We start from the raw sequence: 15,738 nt of genomic DNA, 5'->3' as shown, positions 1-15,738 counted from the left end.
TGCATTTGGGTTCAAGTAAGGTTCTGCTTGAGAATGTTCTATAGTGTGATACACTAACACAGTTGGTTCTCTAGTTGTCTTAGTTTTCATAACACAAGTTAGATATTTCTAAATTAATTGAGAAACATGATTTGTCATCTGCTGGCCATGCTAGGAACTGGGAACTGGCTCTGGCAAAGCCCATCACCTCCGTGCTTTCACTCACCCTAACAAGGGGAATAAAAGGTAGTAAAAATACATACAGGCTCCACATCTGTGAGAGCTAGTGGTGTTAGAACTACAGAGATTGTTATTCTAGGGCAGAGAGTCTTTGCTCTAGAACTTTCCGTGGTGATGAAATGTTTCCTTATCTGTGCTGTCTGCTAGGGTAGCCACTAGCCACATGTGGCAGCTGAGTGCTTGAAATGTGGCCAGTGCAACTGAGGAACTTCATTTTAAGTTTTATCTCATTTGAACCCATCCAGATTTAAATAGCCACATGTGTATAGTTTACTACCACACAGACCAGTGCAGCTCTAGAGCAAAAGTGAGAGATGGATATTTCAATACGGTAAGACTTTAGAGCTATCCTCTTATTGCCAACAAGCAAATGGAATGTTTTTTTTTTTTTTTTTCCAATTCTGAAACTCTAGTCCCTAGTGTGTTTCTTCCCTCAGATTAAACAGAACATTTTTGTAGTGTGATTTTTGATAATGGGAGGTTCCTCTGGAATCTATCACTGTAGAGCAACATAGCGGATGCCAGGACAATGTGAGGGTTCCCTCAGCAAAAGAATGCTGCTTTGCTAATAAATATGTCTGTTTGACTGAGAAGAGAAAATATTTTACTTCCTTGTCTTGAAAATTCAAAGCAGTAGGACTGCAAGCCCTGAGTCCTGTGCATGGGCGTCCGATCCCACCTCCCCAGGCCCCGTGCTCATGGCGGTCTCCTACCTGGCGTTCTCAGCCCTCCGGCTGATGCATTGGTGCAAGTAGAGATACTCCTGAGGTGCGCTGGTGGACAAGGCGGGCTGCATGTGGTTGGACACCGGGGGTTCAAAGGTGAACAGGGTGGGCTGGCTGGAGTGCGATGGGGCTGAGGACTTCCGTTCCCGGAGAAGGTGCTGACTGGAGCTGCTGAGCTCAGCTGGAGAGGAGCGGGGGCCATGACTGGCGGAGGAGAGGTTTCTCAGGGAGTCTGAGGAACAAAAGAAGAAGCTCTGTGACTGAAAAGGGGAAGAAAGGTGTCCTCATCCCAAAGTGGGCTGTCAGAGGAGGCAAAGATATTAAGAGCAGAGGCAATGATCCAGCAGCAGCCTTCTCTCCCCCTCACACACCTGCTCCTTCTCTGCCTCCAGGAGAGGAGGGCTGTGGCCTCCTGGTGGAAAAGGAGATGTCCTGTCCCTCAGGGCTGCTCCTGGAGTCACCTGGAGGCTGCTCCCTGTCACAACCTTGAGGGTGTTCAGCTCCCAGGAGGTGTAGCTGCCCAGGGCGCACAGAGTGAGTGTGACTCTGGCCCTCACACCCTTGGGGCAGTAAGTGCCACCGCTTTCCTCCTCTCTGGAGGCTCCTGCCGTCATCACCTCCATCAAAGCGAGGGCCGGCTTTGTTAGATGAGCTTGGCTTCCTGAAGACTCATTAAGTCAGAGCCTGGACTGTGCCTTACTACATTAGTGATAAAAGCACAAATGTAGTTGGAGCGGACAGTCCCATAAGACTGGTCCCAGCTCCTCATGACTGTCCTTCCAAGCCCTCTTGAGGACAACAATGGTCCCCATTCCCCAACTCTTATGCCTCCAGCTCTGAGTTGATTGGTCTTTTTCCCCTTAACTCTCATTTTAAACTCCCCCTGTGCTGTGCTAGAAAAGAAGCAGGGTATTAAAGTCAGATCACAGCTGAGAGTGCTACCCACCCCTCAAGCCAAGGGTATTACTCATTTGGCTGCTTCTCCAATCCTTGTCCTGGTTCCTGAGCCTAACACACAAGGCCTTTGACAGTGTCACCGACTTCCTGCTTTTCTCCTCCCGGACCCGAGGCATTCGGAAGCTTCATCAGTCCCCAGGCACACCAGCCCCTTTTATGATCCTTATGGGCTTCTGCTGTTCTTTCCGCCTGGATTTCACTGCTCCTCTACTGGCACTCGTACGCAGACTTTAAGACCCTACACGGATATCATATTCTCTCTGAAACCTTCCTGCACGCAGTCCTTTTTTGGCTGCCAATAGCACTTGGCCTGTGCTTCATTATATACTGTCCTCCTGCCTCCTTGCCTAGCCCATGAGTCTCTAAGACAGCAACTGACGTGGTTATGCCTACGGTCCCAGGATTTACCCAATAAAGGCCAGGCACACAGAAAGTTCTTCGTCTGCATTTGTGGAAGAAGAGAATATATTCATTTGGCATACAATACTTCCACAGTGAAACTTCTTGTTCAAGAGAAATAAAGGTTTAAAGATGTAATTTCTGGCGATGTGAGAGCTAGTGGGGTGTGATGGCTCAGTGCTAGTGATGGTGGCTTGCTAGGGCTATTCCAATCTTTTCTGGGGGACATACTCTGTTTCTACTCCCCGTTATCTGACCTATTTTAGGAGCCTCCTCATGGCCCCAGGCAGGATCACCAGCTCATTAGTGCTCTATCGGATTAATTACTCTCCAGGCTTCACTGATGCTAGGCAGAACCACTTCTGCCAGCGTCCAGCAGAGAAAGCCATGGGCCTCTGGGGAAACACTGTTCCATCGACAGCTATATTGACCTCCACAATGAATTCCCATTACAGGTCTTGTAGTGAACTGGATGTTTGTTAACAGAATCAATGGCTTCATTACTCCATTAGATTTGCAAGATGAACTCTCTAATGGCAGAGGGGGGAGGTTTATGCTCAGCGATGGGGTAGCCATGGCGCCAGGGGCAAACACAGCTGCTGCTTGAGAAGACACAGGGAAGGCACAAAGAGAAAACCTCGGGGGCATTTCTACCTTTCCCGTGTTCTTTTTGGACCCTTTCACCCCTTCAGTGGGGGCCTTTTTCAGGGTTCCACCCCAGACCCTCCTATAGCTTCACTTTCTCAGGAGACTCCCCTGGGGTAGGCTTCTCCAGCCAGGTGATGACGACTCTCAGAAATCAGGCTTTAGCTCAGTTCTCTATCCAAGGCTCTCGTCCTATCACCCTCTACCTGCTGGGCACCTCCATTCAGGTGTCCCACCTGCAGGTCAAGCTCCACGGTCCTCCTCCTGTGTTCTCCCTTTCCGTGAAGTACATCAACATCACCATCCAATTGGTTTGGAGCCAGAAACCTAGGCATTATCTAGGAGTCTGCTTCTCAACAACCACACCTCGTTGTTATATCACTGCCTGGCTTCAAATTCTTCAGTGGATCCCTGTTACCCTCAGGATGCCTGCGGAGCTCTCTCTTCTTAAAACCATTTTCCTGTTTATTTCCTCAACCTTGTTTCTGACCAGTCCTTCTTGTGTTTCAAAGAGAATTTTAGGAAGACAGCAACTGTTCTCTCTTGTCACTCCATATATTCGGCTGTAAACTCAGAGAGGGCAGATTCTGTCTCTTCTCACACAGTTTCATCCCTGGCATCAAGCCCAGTGTGTGACCCAACTCCATAAATACACGCTGATTAATTAAAAAAAAAAATGAAGTACATAGCATGAGGTCATGCTCCTTCCATACCACTCACCAATTCCTCACTGCCTTCAGCGTTAAGTCCTGGTTCCCAAGTCCAACAAGAAAGGCCATTCTGTCACAATCTACTTATCTTGCCTGTCACCCTATACATCCCATGTGCCCTCTACACTGCATGCTTAGGGTTGTGGGTCTGTATAAAAGAGGAGTGACCTGTTCTCACCGCCGGGGCCCTGACTATTTACTTGCAGAGCTGGAGAAATCATTTCACCTCTTCTGAGTCTCAGTTTTCTTATTCACAAGTTAACAGAGGATGGTCACAAGGATCAAATGCATAGAGCGTCGAGACAATTTGGCATGATATAAGTCCTCAAAATGTGTACTGGGCATTTCTGTAATCCTGCTGCCTAAAATAGTCTCAGCTCACTGTGGGTAATGAATATATAGTTGCTGAATGAATAAAAGAATTTTCACTAGCACCAAACCAAATATGCTTGTTTCTGCTAATAAGATGAAGTAGGGGTTATACTGAGTTGGGCTCACTCGGAATTCCATTCTATCAAGATAAACCATGTCCATGAAATCAGTCAGCTCCATAATGACCTGCAGCTTCAGAAAAATTCTTTCAAAGCTGTTTTGGTGCTAAGCCTTGCCAAAATCTCACTTCTCCTTGCTACTTTAAAAGATTCCAACTGAATGTAGGTGGCTATACCTTAGGGTCTATACTGGATTGAACAGGGTCCCCCAAAACCCATGTCTACATGGAACCTCAGAATGTGATCTTGTTTAAAAATAGGGTCTTTCCAGATCTAATTAGTTAACATGAGGTCATAAGGATTAGGGCAGGTGCTAATTCACTGATGGATATACTTATAAGAAGAGCAAACAGAGACAGAGACATATGGGGAGAGAAAACCGTGTGATGACTGAGGCAGAGCCCGGATAAACAACGTGATGTAGCTACATAACGGAATATTAGTCAGCCATCAAATGAATGAAGGACTGCTACATGCTACACCACGAGTGGATCTTCTATGCTAAGTGGAAGAAGCGAGTGATAAAAGGTTATGACTGTAATGATTTTATTTATGTGAAATGTCTAGAATCAGCACATCCATAAAGAGAGCAAGTAGACTAGTGGTTGTCCGGGGATGGGGGCGGGATGGAGGAGTGGAAATGGGGAGTGACTGCTAATGAGTTTGGGGTTTCTATCTGACGTAATGAAACATTCCAACATTAGATGGTGGTGATGGGTACACAACCCTGTGAATATACTAGAAAAACAATGACTTGTACACTTTAAATGGGTGATATATGATAAGTGAATTTAAAAACATATACACACATGCATAAACACTTTTGCAAAGTATGAAGTCTGTGCAAGAGGTGAATGGTCTAATTAAATACGTCTGACCTTTAGTTTATTTCCTCTCTAAAGAGAATGCTGAACACTCAGCAAATACCAAGTCCTTCCTAAAGTAGATTGAGTAAGAGACGTTGTCCCTTTTCTACCTTTAGTTCTCTGCACCTCATCCAACCCCACCATCCAGGGCATGGACCCACAGTCATAGCAAGGCAGTGGGAATTTTAGCAAAACAAAATAGCAAGAATTCGTTGGGGTCAAAAGACCCAAGGTGTAAAAGGCAAATGAGATACTGGTATGAAAATAAATGTGCATGTTCACATAAAACGTGCATAGGATTTGTTTTTATTGCCTTGGTACCCCGTGGGGGAAGAAAAGAATGAAAAAGGACATTACGCGATGTGTGGCTGGGCTGTTTTTGGTATGTGGCCATAAAGCTGTTGTAATGATGTGTCTTGGGTCATTAGGAAGCATAGTTATACAGCAAGAAAAAGGACAATTTCCAGACTTCTGGCCTGGGCTTCCACCTCCAAGTCTAGACACTAAAGATAATGCCAGAAAATGCTTGAGTCAAATTTGTTTTCTTTTAAACAGGTTTTATTTTTTCCTCTTCTCCCTGGCTTCTTTTTAGGGCCCTAAAAATCACTCCCCTTCCTTTCCACAATCACCCCTGGGAACCCTGCCCAGCACACAAACACTCCGCCCACCTTCTTGCAAAACTCTAGAACAGGAAAGCTCTGAAGGATTTCAGTAGAGTGGCCCGGCCCAGCCCAGCCCAGCCAGCAACTGGCTGGTGATAACAGGATCAGGAAAGGGGAGGTTGGCGGGAGTTTCTGGAAAAGATGACTGGCCAAATAATGACTGGTTCCCTTATCTCAGTGCCCTTTTTATCTTTATCCTTCTCCCCTCACCCCCGCCCCCCAAATCCCCACTCCAAGTCTCAGTGTCAGAACCCATGAAGACCAAAGCACATGCTAGAGCCAGGGCTGGATTCAAATGCTGCTTCTGCTAACTGCTTGCTTTATGGCCTTGGACAGTTTACGTAAACCTCTTCTATCTTTACGTGTTCAACCGGGAAAATACATAATTTTCCAGGGCTGCTGCATAGTTTGAGATCGTACATAAAGCATTTAATATAAACGCATAAAAGCATTTAGCATAAGTGCTTTAACATAATGTACATAAATACAAAAAGCATTTAACATAAATGTACATAAATACGTAAAGCATTTTACATAGCACCTCCATTCTTACTGCTTCTATTCTTTTTTTTTTTTTTAAGATTTTATTTAACTATTTGACAGAGAGAGAGAGAGATCACAAGTAGGCAGAGAGCAAGAGGGGAAGCAGGCTTCCTGCTGAGCAGAGAGCCTGATGCGGGGCTCGATCCCAGGACCCTGAGATCACGAGATCATGACCCGAGCCAAAGGCAGAGGCTTAACCCACTGAGCCACCCAAGCGCCCCCTTACTGCTTCTATTCTTTAGTAACATGGAACTGCTGAGAACTCGAAATTAGCCAAGAGGTATGGAGTTGCTTCCCAAGCAACAGTGAATGCTTGGAAGGAAGGTTAGGTGTTGTCTGTTTTAGTCCCAACTATAAGCCATACCATGTTATCTGTGGAAGGAGAACAAAAAGGACAATATGGACTATAATAATCATAGCTGCCATTTATTAAGCACCTACTTTGTGCCTCTAGTCTACTCTGTGAGACAGATATTATTTCCATTTTCCCCCTTCTTTTTGGATGAAGAAACTGAAGCTCAGAAAAGTTAATAATGAGCTCTGGGGTCACACAGCTGGAAAGTGGCAGAGCCCGTGTGAATGAAACAGATCTCACTCTCTTCCAAAGCCACTTCTTCTCATCCATGCAGAGAAGAGTTCCCACAAGATCCCTATGTGGTAAACGGTATTAGCTTTTGGAGAAGCAGAGTCCAATAACAGCATGGGGTGGGGGCTGTCTGGGCCAAGCTCTGCTGTCAATTGGCTGAATGACCTTGGGAATGCCATTTCACCTTCCTGGCCCTAGTTTTCTCTATTCAAAAAAGAAAGAACTCAGATGAGATTGAGGATACACATCAAAGCCATCTCTGGGAAATATAAGAGAGCTGTTAAGACCTAATGAGTCATATTTACACAGGGATTTAGATAAGATCCCCTGGATTGGCTCTGGTTCTTAATCCCAGGCCAGAGGTAGAAAGGTTGGGGTCAACTGAAGAATCAGGGGCAAAGCAAGCCTGAAAAGCCAAGTGAAAAAACAAATTCTTCCAAAAATCGTTTTTTGGAGCATCAAAATTACAAACTGGAAACCACCCTTGTTCTCATTGGTTTTTCATATCATCTACCTACAGCCAACTTCAAAGGGCACAACATGTAATGGGAAGAGCCCTGATGGGGGTTCAGAAACATGGGTTCTGACACCATCCTGCTACAGGATGCAAAACTTTTACTTTCTCTGCACCTTTTTTCATGCTGTCAAATGCCAAAGAGAACACCCACCTTATAAGGTTCTTTTGGGGATCTGATGAGATGGAATATGGGTAAATAGTAATTACTAAATACTCAGTAAATGGTTGTTGGCTTGACACCCAGAAGGGGAACAGTGGTAACAGGCTAAGGGTTCCAACAGACAGAAGACGGCTGATGAAAGACTTTTGAAAACAGAAGGGTGTAGGATTCTCTGGGGTAAGTGGTCCCTGTAGTCAGCTGAGCAAGAAACAGGACCAGAGGGTGTAGAGTTCCAAAAACAAATGCATGCTGACAAGGGCTGAGGGCAAGACTGAATCGAGTGCTCCAGGTAATTTTAACTCACAATCATGAGTAATTATTGAAAAATGAATAATCCTCAAAATTGTCAGACACACATCATAATTACAGGAATTATTCACAAATTTAAAGCCAAACATAAAATAGCTTTGCTCGACACAATAACGCACATAATATGACAACTGGAAGGGGCCCTGGAGTCTATCTGCTCACTTATCACTGCTGTCCTTCCCACACTCCCAAAGCTTCTTTGTTTCCAGTTGGAGAAATTGTGACCCAGAAAGGTGAGGCTACTTGTCCAAGGCCACACAGCAGGTCAGACGTCAAACCTGGGATACGGATTCAGATCTCCTAGTGTGGGGGTCCTTCCACCGCCCCATAGGAAAGATACGTCTGTATCAATTGGTGTGAACGAAGCTGGAGTCTCTGTAATCTGTGGGGGAGGGGAGGGGCAATCAAGTCAGGGGATCTCATCACCCAGGACACTGGCTGGCAGGGCTGTTCTTTTGAGTTTATTATGTTACATTTGTATGGTAAGTAAACATTCACTGGATCAAACTACTAAAGATTAGTATAAATAATTCCCCAAGCTCAAAAATACATCTCCTAGTGTTTATAGAAACTATAAAGCAGAGGAAGAATAAAGGGGGGGGGGCACAACAGGCAGTAACATGAGACCCTGGGAGACCTTTGAGGGACTAGACTGTCCGTGCATCCCCCTTCTGGGGAAGGATCTGAGAAAGAACAGCAACCACCCCCCCCCCCCCCCCGCCCAGGTCTCTGAGAGCCAAGTCAGAACATCCTGACCTTGACACAGAGGATCTCTCAGTATACTTTAGCAGAAATCGATTTTGTGAAGGGTACAGGGAAAAGAGAGTGACTGTAGCTGAGAGGCATGTCACCGTCTCTGGTCACACACCTTACATAACCTCCACTGCCCCCGGGGCCCTCACGGTTAGAGCAAATGCCGGCCTTTCCCTGAGGTCTCCAGTGAGAATGAATCACGCCTTCCTCGAAACCTTTCATGGTACCTCGTTCTGTGGCTTAGTTCATGAGTCTGTCACATGGAAGGGGATGGTGAGCTGGCAGAAGCCAGGATCTGGCCCATCTCGGTCTCTCTGACAGCATTTAGCACAATGCTCTGTACCCAGCAAAGGTCTGGTTGGGAACAAGGTGTTCAATAAACATACCGTGGAGGTTGGTTATTCTTTCTAGGGTCAGAAGAACGAACGGAGAGCTCCAGAATCCAAATGCAAACTGCTCCTGGAGGCTGGGAGGAGCTGTTACCACTTTGTGAGGTTTCCTGCCTTGTGTGTGTATCTGTTTCAGGGCAGCGAGCCTATGCTGAGCCACGCACTGTCCTGTTGGTTTTAGAAAGAACAGTTCCAAGTTTTGTTCTCCCCTTACCTGTCACACCTATGGCACACTTTAGTTGTGTCAGACCTCACTCCTGCTCCCTTGAATGGAGCTGAGTGGGCCGGGGGGTCCCCCTCAAGGAGTTCTTAGTTGGAATGAGCACTCTTGTCACTGACGTAGGGTCATGAGCATGGACTGTAGGTACTCTGCGAGGAGCTGCAGGCCCAGCAGAAAGAATGGGTCTTGCCCTTACTCTGTGGGTTTATACCGTACTTAGAAGACCCATATTTCTCTTTAGGGCAGCACTTCTCCCTTCCCCCGAGGAACTCTGGGAACCTAACCATGTCCCATAGGAATCAATCCATCCAGGGGCACCATAAGCTCACACAGCAATGATGTCTTTGACTCTTATGACCTTCCCACAAAAATAGCAACAATATATCACTGTATTTTTAAGCTAACCAGCTTTAACAAGAGGTGAACTTCCCCTGCCTTTTTTTTTTTTTTTTTTACAATGACTTTCATTTAAGAGACAACTGGCAAATGGTGTGAACATGACTGTCAGAGGCTCTAACGGAAGGAGTTCATCAGGAATCATCAGCGGGGCGCCTGGCTGACCCAGTCAGAAGAGCCTGCGACTCTTGATCTTCGGGTTATGAGTTCCAGCCCCACACTGGGTGCAGAGATTGCTTAAGAATGAAATCTTTAAAAAAAAAAAAAAAAAAGACTCATCAGCAGTGGCAAAAATCACCAGCAAAATACCTGCACATGTTCAGCTCTGGGTGGGGGGCTGGCGCTCTCAGAGCCCGGCTTGCTGAGGGAATCGTAAGATCTGAGCATTACGTGAAGCCGAGCTCCGGCTGTGGAAGAGGTAGCATGGCAGGGAGAATGAACGCAGACTTTGAAATCTGAATTTCTGCTCACTAGCTGTGGAACCCAAGGACGGTATGTGAATGTAAGATTCACATCTTGTACCTGATGTGAAACAGCAGCCTGGAGGGCCTTAGGGAGCAGAGAGACGCCACAGTCCTTGCACAGCAGTGCCCCACAGAGAGAAGCGTTCCCTCAGCTCTCCATCGTGGGAGATGGCCTGATGTGGTAGAACAGTGCTGGAAGGCTTTGTGTTCACAGACCCTCGGTTTGATCGGAGCCAGGACTGGTGCCAGAGAGGGCAGATGGCCTCGGCTGGCCTTTGTGTGGTGACTGGAAGACCCCAGAGGCAAAGAGCCTGGCAGGACCATCTCGAAACCGGCAGATCTTAGCTGCTCTCTCTAGTCCTGGCATCACAACGGGCTCCTGGCTTACTGTGTGTAGCTTTCCTACTCCTCTTGCAGCCTTGTGTCTAGGTGCCTCAGCAACTCTAGGCTTTCTCAGCTGGCACCCAAAAAGAAGTGCTGTCTTTTCAACACCTCTAGAAAGGCCAACACCTGAGACCATGTGCACATGTGTCTCGGAAGGCCTGCTGAGTTGTATTATTACACTAGAATGGGGGTGGCAAACTGCACCGTAAGTCAAACTGGATCCACTGGCTATCTTCATAAATAAAGTTTTATTGGGATACAGCTATGCGTACTCATTTACATACTGTTTACGGATGCTTATCTGCCACGGGAGTGAAACTGAGTATTTGTGAGAGAACAGAGGGTGAAACCTACAATATTTACTATCTGTCCTTTTATAGAGGAAGTTTGCCAATCCCTGGACTAGGGGTTCTCATTCTGGTTTGTGTAATCACGTCCTCTTTCAAAATATTACCATCGAATTTAAGTTCATCCTTAAGGAGATAGAGGCTGAAACCAAAACCGATGAATCCCAAACTTATGCTTTGAAAAAATCAAGAGGAGGGGCGCCTGGGTGGCTCAGTTGGTTGAACATCTGACCCTTGATTTCAGCTCAGGTCATAATCTCAGGGTTGTGAGATTGAGCCCCGAGTCAGGCTCCACACTGGGCGTGGAACTTGTTTAAGATTCTCTCTCCTGGAGCACATGCATGACCCAGTCAGTTAAGCATTGTGCTTGTGGCTGTGGCTCAGGTCATGATCTCATGGGTCATGGGATCAAGCCCTGTGTCAGACTCCACATTTCATGGAGGAGAGTCTGCTTGGGATTCTCTCCCTCTCCCTTTACCCCTCTCCCCACTCATGCATGCTCTAAAATAAATAAATACATCTTTAAAAAAAATTCCCTCTCCCTTTCCCTCTGCACCCCTCTACCTCTTCCCACAACTGAAAAAGAAAAAATCAAGAGGAGAAATCATAAGAAAAGCCAGTTTGGAGATTGGCGATTGCATTAGTGTTATTATAGAAATCATATTCTTTTTCATTTTAGTACATCTTGGTCACAAACAACATGCTAATTACTGCCTAGCTTATAGAATTAAAAGGTTCAAGAGAGTAACATGATAAACTTGTATTGAACCAGGCTTGGAAAGAAATCATCAGATTGTTCTTGCTGATCCTTAATGATTTATTCTTCTTCCATATCACAGATGCAAAGTTCTAGAAGTGACCAAGAGATCATTCAGTTCAGTATTTTATTTTACTGATAAGAAATCTAAGGTCCAGAGAGACCAAGTGATTTTCACCAGTGACTGATTGGCAGGCCTGAGCAAGAGTGTCAGTCTCTTGTTTTTCAGTTCAGTGTTTTTCCTAGTAACACATCAAATCGGAAGAACAATAAACATAAACCCGAGTGGTCTTTTCTACTTCTAAGGAGAGTGAAAAGAGCTTTCATCTAATAATCTAACATTGTTCCCAGAAGTCCTCAAAAAAGTCCAACATTATGTCTGGAAAGGATCAGAACTATTATTGATATATTCTTTGATACAACATTAATGTTTTCATATGCGTATATAGTACCTTCTCATTTGCTTTGGTATAATTAATACAAAAAATTGCCGGGATTATGAGAAAGATTGGTCTGAATCTACAGACCAATTTGGAGAGAAAAAGCATAGTAACAATATTGAATGTTCTATTTTACAACATGATATCTCTCTCCCTTTGTTGGGTTTTCTTGAATTTCTCCTAGCAATGTTTTGCCATCGTCTGTACAGAGATCTTGTATGTTTCTTGTTAACTTGACTATTTAATTTTTTGTAAAAGAAATTTTTATTTTTATTTTCCAATCGTAGGCTGTTCTCAACAACTTTGACATTTATAACGGCCCTGAAAAGTTGGCAGGATGGTGATCTTTCCAGATTCATTTCACATAAGAGGAGACTAAGACTCAGAGAAGTAAAATGGCTTACTCAGCATTACAGAGCTCTTAGGCAATGCCCAAATCAGGGCTCAAACTCAAGTCTTTTTCACACCACGTTGAAGGATGATCTTATTGTGCAGCCAATGTGAGGGTAAAGGAGCAGCATATACTTATAAATTATAAGTGCTACACAAATATCCAGTGGAATGAAAAAAAAAAAAAGAAAACCATTTTAATATGACTAATAAGGAGACCAAGGCCCAGAGAGGCCTTTCTTGATCACTGACCTAACCGGATTTCTAGTCACTCCCTGTTATGTTACTTTGTCTTCTCTTTATCAAAGTGATTATTGCTACCACTTAAACATTTTGTTTTTCCTCTGTCTCTTCCCACTTGACTGTCAGCTCCTTGAAGAATGTGAACCTCACCTGTTCTGTTCGCCGCCGATGGTTCGGTGAGTTAGCTATAAAACTCTGCCTCTCCATCTCTTCATGTGAGCAGCACCACTGACAGCCCCAGCTGGTGGCCTTCTGCATCCCTCCACTCCACACGGCTGCTCTCATGCAGTGTCAAAGGAATGGCAGGAGTACTAACTAATACAGGCCTGTTCTTTGAGACGTGGGGCTCCCTTCATGGCAGACCTTGGCTCGAGAACCTTCACTTATCTGGTGGAAACTGTCCTTGAACCACACTGCGGTCTAATCCTCCTCCCTGCCTTCTTTCTGTCACAGGTGTCAGCCCTGCACCCCACTGCAGGCTTTGCCCCCTCTCCGGCTCCTTCCCATGATCCCTCACAAGCATCCCACCCAATAAATCTCTTGCAGATCTTAGCTCGAAGCTGCTTCTCAGAGAACCTGAGCTCACACTCTCGGGGTCTAAAACTGCTTGATGAACAAATGGTTGGCCTAGATTCATACTGCAAGCAAAACCACAGACCCAGAATTAGAACCCAGGTCTCTGGTCCCTCTGTCCAAAGCCTTTTCACACTCAGATCACCAATCATCTGAGAAATATGTCTGTGGTGCCTCTGTCCAGGGGGCCACTGCTCTGATGAATTTGAGGGGAAAATGTACTCACTAATGGCCAAGCCCCACAGCTGGCCTCTCAGCTCTGTTTATAATTATGTGGACTCTAGTGGGCGGAAGAACATCTGTCCTAGATTCAGACAAAACTGAAGTGATGGCTTAGGTCAGTGAAGAAAATCTGGCTTATGTTTAAATTAAAAGCAGCAAGAACTCTGTGTGATGGCCTCTCAAAGGAGTCTAAGGAGAGTACCCACAAATGGCAGAGCTAAAGACGGTCATCGCCTCGAGCAAAGGCAGAGGCAAGTCTTTCCCGGGTCTTTGGGTTAAAGACCTAGGATGGGGACCGTGAGGACCTGAGGCAAGAACTCCATCTAGACTTTCAGGATGTGGTTTAGTAGTCAAGAGCATGGATGCTGGGACCAGACTGTCTGGGTCGGAATCTCAGCTCCTTTACTTACTAGTAAGTTAGTTAACTTCTCTGTGCCCTGGTTTCCTCCTCTGTAAAATGAGAAGAATCATAGGGATTTACCTCTTAGGATCATAGGAGTGAAGATGGGCAAAATGCGTAGAATACTGCCTTGGACACAGTAAGCTCTATGTAAACATTAGCTTTTACAATTAGCAGTGTAATACATTTAAAGAGACACCTTTGTTTTTGAGCACCTCAATAAATTTAGTATAACGTATCTCAAACCAAGGAAGTCAGCAAGGTTTACTTCATAAACATACTAACCACATGCAGTAAAAAAAAAAAAAAAAAGTTCTTTAGTTTGGGTAAAATCAAGATGGGGTTACTTTGGAGGTTTCAGTTTGGGGGGGTAGAAGAATCAATCGCATGGTCCATCTACTCAAAAGGTTGCATGAGATCACTGGGAAGGCAGTGACAATTTACGGGGCACACATCTAAGTGATATTCAATGTGCGCTTGTCATGTACCAAACACTATGCTATATAACTGAAGTGGGCCCTTATCTAATCTTCATAATGATCTTGTGAAGAACGTCTCATTTCTATTTTACTGATGCAGAAATTGAGGCTTGGAAAAGTAAATTAATTCACCCATGTTAAGATTGAACTCATCATCAATGTGGTGGGTTCGTGTAATTATATGATGTCAAGACCTATGCTCTTTGTACTAAACCGGCCTTCTAAACCAGTATATATATAAAAGCACTTTATAAATCATATGGCCTTGTGTAAATTCAAGATGGTATCACCATCAACATTGTCTGGAACACTAGCAGGAAGCCAAGAAACCCAGGTGCCAATTCTAGCCTTGTCGGTTAGCTCTACAATCTTGAGCAAATTAGCTCCCCTCCCCTGACCTCTGGATATGCCGTTATTTGAGAAGTCTGGAACTAACCTTCTCTCAGGGCATTTCAAGACCTCATATTCTAGAATTTTCTCATTCTATGTAATCTATTCCCTTCTCTGTCTTGGCTGAGTGTTTTGGCTAATATGATTCACCAGCCTTGAAGAATTTTGTTCACTGACTTCATCCACAAAAGGGGTAAGGAGGTGGGGAACAAAAGCAAACAATAAACAAATGATAGATACATAAAATGAAGTTTAGGTCATTGGCACACCCTGTCTCTTCAGCCTGGTTAGTACATCATTTATCTTTTTTTTTTTTCCCTGATTTTTGTTGACCGTTGTACTTTACAGCATGGTTTCCATAAAGGGAATTTTATTCTGTGTCCTGTAAATATGATTAGAATGTTTCTGAAGCTTCCTTTTTCTCCTCCTCAACAGTGAATTTCTCAAAATAACAGTATTTACAAATGAGTTGGAATTTTTCAAACGTAATTGTGTGTAACTATTTACAAAGTTATAACCAAACCCAGCAACTAAATCATTTGATGTGTCTACACATGTGTCTCCAGAATGTGGCGTCAGAAAGATGAAAGAGTCACTTCTCATCCTGAAGTCTCTCACACATCCCCTCCCCACCGTTCCCAAACTTTGTGTTCTGGCCTCAAAGAACCAGATTCCAGCTCCTCAAGCCTCTGGGAATTTGAAGAGCAGCCCCTGGAGAAGGCAAAAGAAACCTGACTTCTGAGGTGAAGGCTGTGTTAAGCAACCTGACCGTGGTGATCACTTCACAACGTATGCCAACAGCAAGTGATCACTAGGTATGCTTCAAATATAGACAGTTTGCCTATTACATCTCAATAAAGGCGTAAGGGAATCCTGGTATGTATAATTCTATTTATGTAAAAAGAGAGAGAGAGGAAGAGAGAGAAATGTTAATTAACTGAGAAAATCCTGTATTGACCTGTTTTATCTGAAGTTCATTAAAACTTCAGTCTCTATCACTGGCCAGATGGGGGCGTGATACTGAAGTTAAATTCAGAAATTAAAAAAAACATTTTTTTTTCCATACTTGGGGTTAACCTCAGAGTTTTTTTCGATCTGCTAA

General features: G+C 44.6%; 1 protein-coding gene across 1 annotated transcript in view; it reads right to left on the bottom strand.

The window, feature by feature from the left end:
- Nucleotides 1–15,738, bottom strand: part of GAB2 (GRB2 associated binding protein 2) — a 189,832-nt gene that overhangs the window by 24,973 nt on the left and 149,121 nt on the right. The window contains exon 3 of the mRNA XM_047691230.1: nucleotides 933–1,176. Coding sequence (XP_047547186.1) covers nucleotides 933–1,176 — 244 coding nt within the window. The remainder of the gene's footprint in view (nucleotides 1–932; nucleotides 1,177–15,738) is intronic.

Source organism: Lutra lutra, chromosome 10 (genome assembly GCF_902655055.1).
Source record: "Lutra lutra chromosome 10, mLutLut1.2, whole genome shotgun sequence".
NCBI lineage: Eukaryota > Metazoa > Chordata > Mammalia > Carnivora > Mustelidae > Lutra > Lutra lutra.
This window is presented reverse-complemented; position numbering and strand designations above follow the sequence as displayed.